General features: G+C 53.5%; 1 protein-coding gene across 2 annotated transcripts; it reads right to left on the bottom strand.

The window, feature by feature from the left end:
• Positions 1–604: 604 nt before the first annotated feature.
• ECHS1 (enoyl-CoA hydratase, short chain 1) lies at positions 605–15,758 on the bottom strand. 2 transcript variants are annotated; one of them, XM_073353101.1, is made up of 8 exons: positions 15,634–15,758; positions 8,087–8,346; positions 6,368–6,568; positions 5,619–5,718; positions 4,335–4,439; positions 2,282–2,401; positions 1,094–1,161; positions 605–1,000 (listed from the first exon to the last, which is right to left on the bottom strand). In XM_073353101.1, exons 1-8 carry the CDS (start codon positions 15,719–15,721, stop codon positions 935–937), a joined length of 1,008 nt encoding a protein of 335 aa, XP_073209202.1. In that variant the 5' UTR covers positions 15,722–15,758; the 3' UTR covers positions 605–934. The 2 variants fall into 2 exon arrangements, with proteins under 2 accessions (XP_073209202.1, XP_073209203.1); XM_073353102.1 differs by having other exon boundaries at positions 6,368–6,495; positions 8,149–8,346.

Raw genomic sequence — 15,758 nt, 5'->3', positions numbered from 1 at the left:
CAGCGCATCTCTGCGAGCCGGGCCACCGGTCCTTCCATCCCGTCTGTGAGCCGGGGGCCGACAGCTCGAAGCCAGGCACCAGCTCGTGGTCACTCAGCACTAGGAATCAGACCCACTTCAGCACAGGGGCTTCCAAAGGCCACTGCCCCCCAGCCCGTAGGAGAGCACTGCACCAAGAAGCTGGCAGGCAGAGGGACTGAGCTGGCTCCAGAGCCCCCTGTCAGAGACCCGCATGCCCAGCCAGGGGAGAGGTGGGAGCCAGTTTCCTGCTCAGCTGGGCCGACTCAGAGCAGGAAGGAGTCTGAGGACAGAGAATGTCCCCTGAGTTGGAGGTTTCCTATTGTTTGTTACGCTCATTTTACCACGGCCACCTCCAAGGCTGGAGCACTGAGTCCCTGCCATGGGGAGAGGAGAGCAGCATGGCTGGGGCAGTGGCGTTTTGCTTAGTGACCAACCCAAACCCCAGAGCCCTCCTTTGTCTCCAGCTCTCAGAGCTGGAGCACCAAAGCGTTTGGCACATGAAATCTGAAGCAACCCTCCCCGGGCGAGGGCAGTGCCGCCAACACAGCCAGGGGAGCCCTCGAGTAAAGATCACACGACAATCTCCATTTCCGATTTTCTTATCGTGAACAAAAGCATTGGGTCATTTGAGATTCAGATCAGACGTGTTCCCTATTCTCCGTCACCTGATTAAATGGAAGGGCCCAAACTGTTAGGCTAGCCTACGGCAGCTCCTTCCCCAACACCCCGTGTAATGTAGCGTTTGTGAATCAAAGGGCCTTTCCTCCCAGGGCAATGGCACAGGATTTGCCACCCGCACTGGTTACTGCCGGGCGCAACCTGCTGCGACGGTTATTTGTTAGTCCCACCCTGCAAGGGGATCAAGGCAGAGGCTCCAGCTCAGCAGCTTCGAGAGGACGAGGCACGCTGGCATTCAGTGGTCTGTGAAGTTTGCCTTTCTCTTCTCCACGAAGGCTGCCATCCCTTCCTTCCGGTCATCCTGAGAGAGAGAGAGAGAGAGGGGCTCAGGGGCACGGTTTGTACAACAGTCGCTCTACAGACAAGCGGTCCACGGGGCAGCGCCTGTACTCACCGTAGCAAAGGTGGCATGGAAGAGCCTCTTCTCCATTTTATTCCCCTCAGTCAGCGTCATCTCAAAGGCTGAAAAAGAGGAGCCAGTGGCAGACGCGGGTGAACACGGAGGGCGTGGCTGGGTGTTTAACAATCTCATCTAGCCTGCTCCCTGAGAGGAGAGCCCTCCAAGGAGAGCGAGAGGGTTTGTACTGCCCCACCGCAGCCTCACCGGGGGAAGGCCAGAATCATGCACATTCCAGACCTCTCGTCCCCTCCTTCCACGTTCCTTTACCAGGTCCTGGGTGGCCGGGCAGGGGGCTCTCCCCAGACTGCACCCAAAGCCGGCTGACATGAAACCAGTGAGGTTTCAAAGAACCCCTCGCTCACGCGGAGCCACAGCACATTCGATTCCCTGCCATCCCCACCTGTTTGTATGAACCCAGGACTGCACTGTCTGGCCGGGGCTTTGGCAGGTGGGTGGACCAGCTGGGACGGCGGGATGAGCATGCCCGCTAGATGTTTGCGCGAAAAGCATCGGCAGTGAAAGGGTAAACGCTGGCCTGCCCATAGTCCCCGTTAACCCCAGGCTGTCACCCTGTCTGGGCTAGCGCACCAGTCTGACTGCACGCAAATCACTGCAGCAGCCACACTCGGGCCACAGTTGCAAGGTTTTAGGCCCAACCAGCAGAGCCGACGAACCCAGGCTTATCTTCAGAGATCATTATACTGAGATTGGCCAGACGTGAGCCTGCAGAACAGGGGTCACAGAGCTGAAGGCCAGAAGGGTCCCCCAGATCATCTCGTCTGGCCTCCTGTCTATCACAAGCCACCAACCCCACACATTCCCCACATGCAAACCCAGCAACCAAAACGAGACCGAAGCATTACAGCCCGCAGGAGGCTAGACTGCCGTGTGCCACAGGCAAGGAATAGGAGGGGCGGGGGACAGGTGACGGGCTAGAGACCTCCGACCCGAGGGGCGTTCCTGGAGTGGGCCATGGCGGGGGGCTAAAAGGTGTAGTTGCCATTGAAACCGTGATATTACTTTTTTCATGCAAGTGCCTATTCCGGGACACCATTCCTCAGCAAGGCTGGCCTCTACGGCCATGGACCCAGAGCACCTCAGCCTCCCATTGGGTCCTGGTGGGGTCACTTCAGCCCAGTGAACCCACCCCCATGTTCAGCCATCTCTCAGCACTGCCTGCACCTGCATTGACAGCTTCCTTGGCCATTGCTGTTACGAGCTTAGAATTCCCTGCAATCTTCTCCCCACAATTGATGGCTTCTTCCAGCAGCTTCTCCACGGGGTAGATTTTGCTGACCAGGCCTAGGGAGGAGGGGGCACGTTACTGGACTGTCAGCACTTGGCGCTCAGCATTCCCGTGTCCTCCCCACACACCACCATCCGAGAACATGTTCACAACTCCCAGCTTCTGAGCAGCGGTGCTCGTCGGACAGTCTTGCCCGGGGTCCAATGTCTGACACCGGTAACGCAGAGCAGCTGCCGTCAGCAGACCCAGCGCGTGAACCTCGGGTCAGTTAGCAAGCTCTGCACATGGCACAAAGCCTAACTGGAGTACATCGTGGGCATGGCCCGAGGCGCGACTGTGCACGAGCATCCCCTTCCATCCCCTACACCCACTCCCATGTGTACTCAGAGCTGCGGCTGCCACCACTTGAGCTGGATAGTTCGTAGTGCCCAGCACCAGAGTGCGGAGGGACTGGAAGCAGAGCACGGAGCAGCATTCGAACCCAGCAGCTTCGGCCTGGCCACGCAGCCGTCTCGCCCTCAGGTGTGTGGGCTTTGCAGGGCTGTGTGAAAGGCAGCTGGAGTCTTGGCCCCAAGTCAGCTCTTTATTGCTGATGGGGCCAGAGCCCAGGCTGTGTTTCCCATTAGCAAACCCCTCTTCCTTCTAAACCGAGCACAGCTGAGGGAGACACCAGCACGGAGCCGCGGGATGCCACTGCAGAGCCCACAGAAAGCTCCCACTGTCACCCCACTTTGGAGCTTCCCCTGCAGGAGAGAAATGCCCGAGTGAAGCCTGTGGAGGCCATGGGATACCACCAGCCAAAAGCCACCCCATGCCGAGCTCCCTCTATGCTTCAGACTGAGCAGCGGGAGGCACCTCGCTCCCAATCCCCGTTTTACCTCCTGGCAGCGAGTCCACATGAAACTGTAGGATCCAGAGCGGACAATAAGCGTGTGCCCAGCTACAGGGACAAAGGCCAAACTCTGCCCGGGAGATGGAATGGGGGAGGGTTGTTACCCTTTCTATTCTAGCTACGAGGCAGAGGGCTGCTGTCTACACAGCCAATTGCACACCTAACTGCTGTTCCAGTTGACAGCAATTTGGTCCCCTCCACCCAGCATCAGCTGCTGAGTGCAGCCCTTCCTGCTGGGGATCTGGACACCCTCCATAAGGCCATGGTGTGCAAAGAGCTGCCTTCCTGGCTGGACCCCTCGCCTGCTGGGTTGGTCTGAAGAGCCCCTGAGCTGATTTATCACGATCAGCCGGGATTTGGGGAGTAATAGTGAAGGGAGAATGCCTGGGGGAGGAAATCCTACTCAGGAACGTCCCCTTCTCTCTGAATGATCTATCCCAGGACACTGAAAAGAGAAATAATGCGAGGCAGCAGACCCTCTGCACTAGGAGCGCCAGGGAGAGCGGCTGGGCAAACGCCTGACAGAGACGGGATCAGTGTGGAAGAGCGAGTCGTAAGACAGAAGAGCCACGTGCCCCTAGCAGCCTCCAACCAGGTATGTTCCTAGGAAACAACTTCGCATGCTGGCTGGTCTGCAGCCTGGGGAAGCCACCTCCTGCTCCGTGCTACAGGGATGGCTGGGCCACGCATGCAGCAGGGAACAGCCGGCTTTAAGGGACAGTGATGGATTTGTACTCCGGCAGGGCTCTGAGGCCCCGTTGTGCCTGGCAGCAGAGAATGCACTCTCTGCCCTGACTCATTTAGTTACCTGACACATGCCCAAGGCACGGAGCCAGGAGGATCTCAGTCGTCCATTGATCCACAGATGGGGAGCCCTCCCCAGGAGCCATGAGTTCTGGAGAAGGGCATGAAGTGACTTGCCAGCTTCAGTCAGCTCATCAAGGACCAGAAATGATGCGTGAGCAGCTCTCACGGATTGCCCTCTCACCCACAGCATGGGTACAGATACCAGCCCTGTCCTCAGCACTCTCCCCTCCCTTCCCACCTAGTGCCGCAGGAGGGGCCTGGTGGGAAGCCGTATACACTTGTGCCCATACCTGCTTCTTTGGCTTCCTGAGCAGAGATCCTGTCTCCGGTGAGGACCATTTCCATCGCCAGGGACTTGCCCACTGCTCTCGTGAGTCTCTGAGTCCCGCCAGCTCCTGTGGTTAATTAGAAAGGCTGCAATGAGCTTGCAAGGGTCAGTCAAGAGGAATTTCCTAAATAAACGCACCCCGATCACACACCTGCAACGGGTCAGGTCTGTGCACACGGGGGCGGCAGCACGGCAAGGAGAAGAGGAAGGGTGAGCAGGGAGACAAGCTGTTGGATCCTTATGTAACACGCAGTAAGAGACAGGCGCATTTCTACCTGCTGGCTGTTTTATCACAGGGCTCTAGCTTTGTCCTGGAGCTTAAGGATGTCACCATATCCCATACCCCCACCCTGTGGAATTATGGGGCACCCTTGACTGCCATTCACTCTGTATGTAACCACTTGAACTATTCTCGACACAGATCTAGGCAAAGGGAGTGTTCTGGACCCCGCTACAAGTACATTTCTTGAGCATCTGGGATCTGAGATCGGGGCGAGCTCAGGGATCCCATTCCTTTTATGGGTCTTTAAAGTGACCACATGATTGACAGCTGCCCTGTGCTCGGACGCAGGTCTATCAATAGCTACCAATCAAAAATCAGAGGGTAAATCAGGCTAATTACTGAACGCAAGGCTCCAGATGACCCAACAACAGCATCACCTGACCTTGGAGGAAATGGGGTGTGTGTCTAATGGACAAGAAAGTATCCTGACAACACATCTAGCAGGTGGAAGACCTACAGATTCCTGATGTTAGATACATACATGAAAAAAATGATACCAGCCAAGCCCAGAGCATTGAAAGGCAGCAGGAACAGTGAAGGAGGAATGGGACCAGAGATTGGTGTGGTCATTTAAAAAAAAAAAAGCGGGAGGAAGACACATGCCAGAGATCTGAGTGGGCTTTCACTGTGAAGCAGGAAGTTGTCAGACAGTGATATTTGTCTCTGCACACCACAAGAGGGCTGTCAACATTTGAAAGCCTGGTAGTTCGGGATTCCGAACTAACCAAGCCCATAAGAGATGCCTTGGTCTGAACTGATTGCACTCATGTCTTTATCTGAGTAACCAGAAAGGGTCGGTTTCAATGCTTCGTGTACCACGTGTCACTGGGACTCTCACAGTACCTTTCAATACGTCCTTTTAAAAGCATTCATTTCCCTAATGCCACCAGCCAGTGCCAGAGCTGGGAAGGAGCTTGGCCACCCTAGACGCTCGCAGGCAGGAGTGTGCTCAACATGGGTTACCTGGAATGGTTCCCAGCAAGATTTCGGGTTGCCCAAACTGCGCCTTCTCACCAGCAAAGATGATATCGCACATCATGGCCAGCTCACAACCACCGCCCAGCTTCAGGGGAGAGAGGGGCACGGGTTAGAACTGGCATAGCACCACCCGGCACACAAGGGTTTCTTGCAGTCGAGCTAGGTCCCATGGGATCAGAGGCCTCACAGTCTGCGCTGTATTCATCCAACGCAGGAGGGGGGAACTAAAGTCACTTGCCCACAGTCACCCAAGGAGCGTATGGCTGAGCCAGGACTTGAATCCCCTTCGTCCAAGTTCCCATCTGATGCCCTAACCAGCACAGGGCTATAGAACTCACTCGAGGAGCCCGAAGAGAAACAGCTTAGTACAAAGCATTCCACTCCTCTCTTCCAGAAGAGACTAGGGGGTGAGGGATGGGACATTCCTCAAGGGAGGAAGGCAGAGCTGCTTCCTGGGCAAAGCAGGAGCAAAAAACTCCACAGCCAGAGCTGCAGGGAAGGAGGTGGTGTTTGGATGCACTTCCCTTATCCTGCTGCTTTGACTCAGAAAAATTTCCCATCAGCCCTCTCCATAAAAAGTATATTAAGACTACCACAATTCCCAGTTAAGACTGGCATCTGGGTCTGCCCGGAGCTGGCTGAGACAATGACACAGAAGTTAACCACGGTACAATATTTACCAAGAAACATTTTAGACTGTGGGGTAGATTAAGGAACGGAAAACCCAAACTCACCGCATATCCATTCACAGCTGCTATGACCGGCTTCCGGACCAGAGAGACTCTGTTCCAGTGTGCAAGGAAATTGCCCCCGTAACATTCCTGGAAGGTTCTGTTCTGCATCTCCTTTATATCTGCTCCAGCTGAGAGAGAGAATATTGTGTAGACAGGTTGAACTGGGAAATGACCATCCTTGGGCCACGTGGTGTTGTAGCCCTGTTGGTCCCAGGATATTAGATGTTATGCAGCAGAATGGAAGAAGAGCTCTGTGTAAGCTTGACAGCTTCTCTGTCCCACCAACAGAGGCTAGTCCAATATAAGATATTGCCTCCCCCACCTTCTCGCTAACATCCTTTGATCAGTAAGCGATCAGCACTAGATTGGTTTGTCTAAAACTTACAGGGGCCTATTGAAAAAATTTCAGGTCCAACCCCTGTCTCCAAGTTGCCCTGATAAGATTTGTGATTTGCCAAAAAAAAAAAAAAAAATCCCAGAAATCGTCCTATTTTGTAAAAGTTTTCTTGCCTCCTGTTACTGTGTGAAAAACTGATAGATGCGGGAAAGGCGCTCAGACTGCGCTGGGGAACCCGGGAAACTGACTCTACACTCAGAGCTCCCCCACTGAAAGAGAGAGAAATACTATTTTCTCTACTCTCTTTCCACACAGGGATCTTAGGGCTTACTTGTAGGAAGAGCAGTAGGTAACATATGCTCAGAGAGAGGCGTGATGCTTAAGCTGAGTGTCTCTTTAACAAAAGCACCTGTCACATTGCATGCCAGAAAGACATGGTTATAAAGCATCTGGCCTTAAAAATAATCCCCCATCCTTGGGGGCTTCACACTGGGTTCTCAGTGGCAAAGCCAGACCCTCGCCATGATCCAGGTGCGATTTGTTTTTTCACCCAGGGGAAGGGCTGGAACCTCTAGTGTTTGGACATTTAAAATCCAACTGGACAAACACGGAGGGTACGTCTACCCTAGAAACGCTGCGACTGCGCCTCTGCAGTGATGAAGCGTAGACGCTTCCTGCAGTAGCAGAAGGGGTTCTTCCATCACTGTAGTAAATCCACCTCTGCGAGGCAGCAGCTGGGTCAAAGAAAGAATTCTCCCATCGACCTGGCAGCGTCTACACTGGGATGAAGGTCAGCTTCATTACATCACACAGGGGATGACAATTTTCACAGCCCTGAGCCATATAGTTAAGCCCACCTAGCTCTGGATTGCAGGCCAGCCCTGGGAAGCATCCTTCACTAACCCCTGGGTACGAGGGGGGCCTTTCCCATCTCTAATGCTCACAAGTCTCTGAACATTCTGGGGGAGCAGCCAACCACTCGGGATCCCCAGAATTTTCAGCGGCTTAATGCCTTGAATCTCTCACACAGCTGGGTTCTCCCCTTTCCAAGAGAAGTGGGGATGAGGCTCTTCCATCCAAAACCAGACCCACAACAGGAGTCAGCGATTCCCCTTCCTAAACTCAAGCCCTGTTTTCCTCTGAAAGTGCTCCTGTAAGGAACAGCAGAGCTCCCTAGCATCGCCATCCACAAGGGAGGGCATCCAGAAGGCAGCTCCCAGTTGGGCTCAGAGTTTTCCTGTAGTTCTCACACATCCTCTTCACCAGGAGACAAAACATTTAAAAGCGAAGCAGTCACCCCGAGGCCTTTGCAGCCCCTGCAAGCCCACCACCTGCCAATGGCAAGTGGGTGGCTAAGGCAAAGCATCTTCCAGCCCACTCACCTTGCTATGGGACGTGCTGAGTGAGCCGCCCCAGAGAGCCCCAGGGTGCCCTCTCTGCATACCTGCGAAGGCTTTCTCGCTGCCGGTGATGACAATGGCTCCCACATGTGGGTCCTTCTCGAAGGAGTCCAGGGCCTGGTTCATCTCGTTCATCAGGCCATCGCAGAGGGCATTCAAGGCCTTGGGGCGGTTCAGCTGGATCACTCCTACATTCTGCTTCGCCCCCTTCTTCTCCACCACAAGGTACTGGAACTGAGTGCCTGCCAGGAAGGGACACCGGCACATTGTTACAGCAGTGGGCGGCACTGCACGGGATGGACCTGCTTTCTGGTGAACTGGGATCCCCCTCCTATCCTGCAAGGGCAAGCACCCGCCCCTCCTCTGCCAAAGCCGTCGCACTTCTGCCAGGGCCCCCAGTTACCAGGCCTCTGCACCAGCGTGGAGCAGTTCTGTGGCTTGCTGACTCTGGGCTTCACAAGTCTGCTCTGCTGGCTAGTGTCCTGCACTGAGAACGACTCAGGACAGGGCTGGCTTCCTGTGGTTATGAGCACAAAGTCAGCACCCGCCTGCTGCTTTCCCTGGCGTTTCCTACAATGCACAGGGCTTGCCCCTGCTAGCTGGGGACTGCACAGCCTGGCCAGAGGCTGTGAGAGCTGGGCAGACTGTAGGGGCCTGCCCTTCAGGGCAATGCCCAATGAGCAGCTCAGCTATCCCACACCCAGGCTGCTGGAACTCCTACCCTGTACCTTGGGTGGCTCCACATTTCATTTCAGCCTCTGGCTGACAGCTCTTTAAAGCCCTCCCTACCTGCTGGACTGGAGAAGCATTCTGTGCGTCTCCACCTGACTGCTGCAGGACTCTCTCCCTTACTGTACCCTCTCCTAGAGCCTCTTAGCGATGTGTTGTAGGGAGGGTTGGGAGAGATGACCTCTATTATTCTGTCCCTTCTCTCAGCCTTCAACATTGGCCCCCTCCCCATGGATTATCTAGGCTGGTCTCCCTTTAGAGCTTTCCCAGGGAGTAGTGACACTGACAGAGACTTGTCTATTTCACAGCTGGGGCTGGTTCAAACCAACCTTGATAATTTCACTATACTGCTGCTCTGGAAAGTTCTGGGCAGCAGCAGAGGCACTGGGGAGTTTGCAATCTCAGGCAAATAGGGCTGCATCTGGTATCCCATTTGGAAGGTTTTGTTCATAATCATTAAGGCCAGCAACCTACTTTAAAATAATTCACACCTAGCTCTTGCTTACCAATTGTCAGCAGAGGATAGAAGCACTTTACAAAGGCAGGTTGTACCATTATCCCATTTTATAGATGGGCCTTGCGGGGTAAGGACTACCCTAAGATCACACCAAAAGTCAATGGCAGAACTTTGCACCGAACCCAGGAGTCCCGGATCCTAGTCCAGCAAAAAGTGACAAATGAAAGTGTAAATTCTGCAGAAGCTGATGGTGTAAACCTAATCCCCTTCCATTGGTAGTGGGCATTACTAAGCCCCCCAGGACCTACCTCAATGGTAGCAGTACACTACAGAAGATGGCAGCAGTACACCAACAAGGACAGCCTGCAGAAAAGCAGCAATAATCCAAGGCACTTCTGGGTTAAAAGGTGCAGCCTCCACAACCAGGAGCCTCCAATAAAATGCATTCCAAAAGAATGGGCCAAAAGAAATCTGATGAGGTTCAACAAGGACAAGTGCAGAGTTCTGCACTTAGGACAGAAGAATCCAATGCACCGCTACAGACTAGGGAACGAATGGCTAGGCAGCAGTTCTGCGGAAAAGAACCTAGGGGTGACAGTGGACAAGAAGCTGAATATGAGTCAACAGTGTGCCCTTGTTGCCAAGAAGGCCAATGGCATTTTGGGATGTATACGTAGGGGCATTGCCAGCAGATCGAGGGACGTGATCGTTCCCCTCTATTCGACACTGGTGAGGCCTCATCTGGAGTACTGTGTCCAGTTTTGGGCCCCACACTACAAGAAGGATGTGGAAAAATTGGAAAGAGTCCAGCGGAGGGCAACAAAAATGATTAGGGGCCTGGAACACATGACTTATGAGTAGAGGCTGAGGGAACTGGGATTGCTTAGTCTGCAGAAAAGAAGAATGAGGGGGGATTTGATAGCTGCTTTCAACTACCTGAAAGGGGGTCCAAAGAGGATGGATCTAGACTGTTCTCAGTGGTACCAGATGACAGAATGAGGAGTAATAGTCTCAAGTTGCAGTGGAGGAGATTTAGGTTGGATATTAGGAAAAACTTTTTCACTAGGAGGGTGGTGAAACACTGGAATGCGTTACCTAGGGAGGTGGTGGAATCTCCTTCCTTAGAAGTTTTTAAGGTCAGGCTTGACAAAGCCCTGGCTGGGATGATTTAATTGGGGATCGGTCCTGCTTTGAGCAGGGGGTTGGACTAGATGCCCTCCTGAGGTCCCTTCCAACCCTGATATTCTATAATTCTAATTGAAATCCCTTCAATTGTTCTAGTTATATTTATTCCTGTGTGTGTATGCAGGTACGACAGGCTCCTCCCAGACTATCTGCTCCTCTTAACCTGAGCCTGCCATGTCCTCAGAATGGGGATTTTGTGGCACTTTTTGCCATAGCAACCCTGTCCCAAGCACTGGTTTAGGGGCTTTGCTGCAGCATCTAGCAAGAGACAGATCTGCCTGGGAAATGATGCCCCATTCTTTGGCCTCCTTGGATTATTGGGGGAAACCATCAAATTTTCAAATTGGGGTACCTGAAAATCCATATGTAGGCTCATAATGAAGTGGCCTGGATCTCAGAACTGCTGGAGTCAGTGCGAGCTGCAGGTGCTCAATAATGTTGCAAGTCAGGCTGCTTTTACATAGGAGCCTAAATACGGATGACAGGAAGCCAGGCATGGAAATCAAGGCCCATATCATAGGCTTTTAACTCACAAAAGTTGCCTCCCCAGGCTTGTGTGAACCTGGACAATGATGGGGTTCAAGCTCTGTCCTCACTATAGCTGGCCTTACAGGACCTATTTTTCTATCCAAACCCTGCTTCACATCATATTAGCCACGGTGACCCCTTTGGCAGCATCACCAATGACAGACCCACCAATCAGCCTGGCTGCAGGCATTGATTAAAGGGGCACTGTACGTTGGAATTGTAAGAAAAGCCATTTTCTGATGCTCTGTGCAGGGGCACCATAAATCCGGATTTTATTCTTAAATTCCATTTTTAAAGCATCCAAGAGGTTTCCCACTCCTCTGCTGAGTTTTATAAGGATCTTTTTCCAATTAGCTGTCTCCCCCTCTCCGACTAGCCAGGAGACCCCTGACTTTGCAAGGTGCTGTCACATGCATGATGCACAACTGAAAAGAGGAAAATAGTTTTTCCTCGATCAATCCTTCAGTTACGGGAATGTTGTGCCGACAAGGGGCTCTGTTCAGGAGTCTGGCATCATATGGGAGGACCGGGGCCTTACGTACAGCTTTAACAACAGATGGCACAACAGCAAGGTTGATTTTCAAGTTGACCTGGAAGTTGGTGCCCTCTGAAGTCAAATTCCTGAAACCACTGAATTAACTGCATGGAAGTGGACTGATCGAGTAAACTGATCTATATATGCACCACCAGTATGAAAGTCTCATACAAGAGCAGCAGATCTCCTCTTGTGTAAGCAGAATCAAAGCATTCTACATACACGTCTCTCCTGTGTGTATTTCTGTATTGCACCTAACTGGTGCAAAGTGTAATTCATACACTGCTCTCAAAGCATTTGTCAAAGGAAGATCAGGATCATCATCCCACATTACAAATGGCAGAATGGAGGGGAAATAATTACCCATGTGCTTTTCTGATCAGGAGCCGCAATTGTTCTGGTCACTTACTCCACACCTGATGACATAACCCTCCACTGGTGAGGTCACACTCACCTCCACAGCAGCCAACAGAACCTTAAGTGAGGACATTAGCAGGCAGATGCTTAAAGGAACAAACATCCTGTTTACACACCAGGTCCCAAGGAAGGTTTAGTTAGGCTAAATAAGTTTTATTGCCCAAAAGCATTATGATGGCTAGCATCTACCTTGAGTAACCAAAAAAGGGGAGAAGAATACATGGAGAAATCACAAGGATTCCACCCCCAAGTTTAAAGGAAAGCATAATTTAATAAAGAATGATTTAGTTGGGGATTGGTCCTGCTTTGAGCAGAGGGTTGGACTAGATGACCTCCTGAGGTCTCTTCCAACCCTCATATTCTAGGATAACCAGATCCAGCTTCCAACCCAGCTCAGGCTACAGCTCCCCTCAAATACACCAGGAGCATCAACTCCAATATGGTGCTTAGCACGAACCTTCCACTGAGAAAGCACAATGCCTGAATCCTGCTTCATTGGTCGGATTTGAAAGAATGTTACACACAAAAAAAAACAAAACACATATTAATCATTTCCTGTATGAAAGGTATGGGAGGCAATCAAACATGCACCCACACTTCAGACACTCATTCATAGAATCATAGGACTGGAAGGAGCCACAGCGCTAAGTATTATCTAGACCAGTGGTTTTCAAAGACGGTCCGCCGCTTGTTCAGGGAAAGCCCCTGGCGTGCCGGACCGGTTTGTTTACCTGCCGCATCCGCAGGTTCGGCCGATCGCAGCCCCCATTGGCCTGGAGCAGCGAACCACGGCCTGTTGGAGCCACGATTGGCCAAACCTGCGGACACGGCAGGTCAACAAACCGGTCTGGCCCGCCAGGGGCTGTCCCTGAACAAGCAGCGGATCTGCTTTGAGAACCACTGATCTAGACCAGCCCTGACAGGTGTTTGTCTAACCTGTTCTTAAAAATCCCCAATGATGGAGATTCCACAACCTCTCTAGGCAATTTATTCCAGTGCTTAACCACCCTGACAGTTAGGAAGTTTTTCCTAATGTCCAGCCTAAACCTCCCTTGCTGCAATTTAAAGCCCATTGCTTCTTGTCCTACCCTCCGAGGTTAAGAACAATAATTTTTCTCCCTCCTCCTTGGGGCAACCAATCCACAGGACTTTCCACATACACACGTGAAGAAAAGCAACCCAGGCATACTAGAGGCTGTGTGAATAGATTATCCAGCAGCTACAATACCTAGAATTGCCAGATATATATACACAAGCTAAATATAGCAAGTCTCTTCACTCTAACCCACTCACTAACACTCCTCAGCAGACCTGCAATCAAGTGAATTTGGCTCTAATTTCTTTTCTTAACATTAAAAAAAAAAAGTTCACTGAGACCATGCGAGCAATATTTTTATGCAAGGCCCTGTGTATCAGCTCCTATTGCATCAGCCCTCTCCCCTGGTCAGTAATGCCAACTTGGATGCACAGTGTGTTCCTCCCACAACTATTTTAGTTCCATTTCTCACCCCCTGCCCTTATTCCAATCTGCCAAGCCACTCCCTGTGCTGTGTGTAAATCTCTCCTGAAGCCTCACTTCTCCTCCTGAAGAGTGAATAATTTCACATATGACATTAAGGCTTTGTCTACACTGGCAAGTGAAAGATAAAACTTGTGTCATTCAGAGGTGTTAAAAAAAGCAACACGAATTGTTCTCCGGAGCATTCAACTAATGCCCAGAGAACCAACAGTACCAAGCAGGAGGAATCTGTAAAAGGCTCTGACCACACTGAGCTAGAGTTAGTGCTGCAAAACTGAAATTAACATTCCCACGACTATGTCAGAGCAGCCTGGCAGAACCCAGCCTGTGAGAGGTCAGTCTTCTGGTCTGCAATTAAAACAGACCCTTATTTTTCCATCATCCTCACCATAGCAATGATGGGTGAAGAGATTTGGGCCTAGACCCACTGGTAAATTTTACAAGGCTGGTGTCAGAAAAGAACCTGGTACAAAATAATGGCTAGTAGGAAGCCAGCTGGGGGTAGCTCCCAACGGCCATTCAGTTTCCCACACGAGTGGCAACCCAGCTCCTAGCACCAGCAGCATCCCAATGTCCCCTTACCAGCACGCCTGGAGACTGACCTTGCCTCTCAGCAGGCCTGAGGCACACTGTGGGGCAGCATGGGGAAGGCTTGCGCTGCTGCCCACTCTAAACCTGACCTTGGATACAGGTTTTCCTTCTCCAGGGCAGCACATCCAGTCCCTTTCACAAGCCCCAAATTAACTGAGAAAGAACTGAATGTGGAGGTCTCGCAGACGGGCTCCCGTCACCCTGAGCCCTGCTGGCATGGCTCTTGACACATCCACGTCAGCCGCAGGAACTGTCTGCACAGGGCGAGGGAAGAGGGTATGACCAGGTGGCCCCTAGCCAGTCCTCAGGCAAGCCCCTAGAACCAGGCTGAGGCACTGACTGCTGCGAGGTGCTGTCATGAGTGCCCCATGCCCACAAAGCAGGGTGGGTGCAAAGAGTGCCTTGGAAGTCACCAGGACTGACGGCTCCCCAGCCAGCTTGAACGGGAGACAGGGCACCGGGCACAGCTCTGGCATTACTGCCGCCCACAGTGCAATGCAGCCCTGAGCTCCTGGGCGGCAACTCCAGGGGTGGGCAGCAAGCAGCAAGAGAGTGAGACAGGAGCTGCTGGGGGAACCGTATTTGTTTGGATAGGCAGAGCTCAACTCAGGAGAACTTTGCCCTCTGCTTTTGGGCAACAACTCCTCCTCCTCCAGAGCTGGTCATGCTGGCTGGGCCTTAGGCCCCTGCATGAACTTCCAGACAGCACCCTCCCCACTGCCCTACAGAATCCCCAGGCCGCAGGATCAGGCAGACAGAGAGGGACGGGGCAGTGCAGGGAGCCAGCTCTATGGGGCAGAACCCTCTCCTGAGGAGGTGGGGGAGCACACACAGACAAAGCACATCAAGGCCCAGCAATACTAGCCAGAGAGGGGAGCGACCGCCCGAGGAGCCAGCCGGGCAGGGGCAGCAGGCTCCACAGCGGGTGTGCCGAGCACCCTGCAGGGAACTGAATCACCCCTGTCCCGCAGCCCCTGCGCCCCAGCCCCCCACCATACTCTGGGACACCAGCCCCTGCACCCCAGCCCCCCACTATACCCCGGGACACCCCAGCCCCCCACTATACCCCGGGACACCCCAGCCCCTGCACCCCAGCCCCCCACTATACCCCGGGACACCCCAGCCCCTGCACCCCAGCCCCCCACTATACCCCGGGACACCCCAGCCCCCCAGCCCCCCACTATACCCCGGGACACCCCAGCCCCTGCACCCCAGCCCCCCACTATACCCCGGGACACCAGCCCCTGCACCCCAGCCCCCCACTATACCCCGGGACACCCCAGCCCCCCACTATACCCCGGGACACCCCAGCCCCCCACTATACCCCGGGACACCCCAGCCCCCCAGCCTCCCACTATACCCCGGGACACCCCAGCCCCTGCACCCCAGCCCCCCACTATACCCCGGGACACCAGCCCCTGCACCCCAGCCCCCCACTATACCCCGGGACACCCCAGCCCCTGCACCCCAGCCCCCCACTATACCCAGGACACCTCAGTCCCGGGACACCCCAGCCCACAACCGGCCCCCACTGTACCCCCGGCCCCGGGACACCAGCCGCCGCTCACCCGCCGAGCAGAGCCGAGCCGGGGCTCGCAGCAGCAGGCGAGCTGGGGCCCGGGCCGGACAGAGCAGCGCGCGGAACAAGAGAGCCATGGCGGAGCTGAGCCACGGGACCCGGACCCCGCCCCCA

This window comes from Lepidochelys kempii, chromosome 7 (assembly GCF_965140285.1).
Source record: "Lepidochelys kempii isolate rLepKem1 chromosome 7, rLepKem1.hap1, whole genome shotgun sequence".
Lineage (NCBI taxonomy): Eukaryota > Metazoa > Chordata > Testudines > Cheloniidae > Lepidochelys > Lepidochelys kempii.
Note: the sequence above shows the minus strand (reverse complement) of the source record. Positions and strands in the feature narration are given on the sequence as shown.

What these genes read in the sequence shown, in the direction of transcription:
- ECHS1 (XM_073353101.1), bottom strand. Translation starts at nt 15,721, where the DNA reads ATGGCTCTCTTGTTCCGCGCGCTGCTCTGTCCGGCCCGGGCCCCAGCT. An exon ending in GGCTCGGCTCTGCTCGGCGG is followed by an intron (nt 8,347 to 15,633) that starts GTGAGCGGCGGC and finishes CCTTCCTGGCAG; the next exon opens with GCACTCAGTTCCAGTACCTT. An exon ending in TCAGGAAGCCAAAGAAGCAG is followed by an intron (nt 2,402 to 4,334) that starts GTATGGGCACAA and finishes CCTCCTCCCTAG; the next exon opens with GCCTGGTCAGCAAAATCTAC.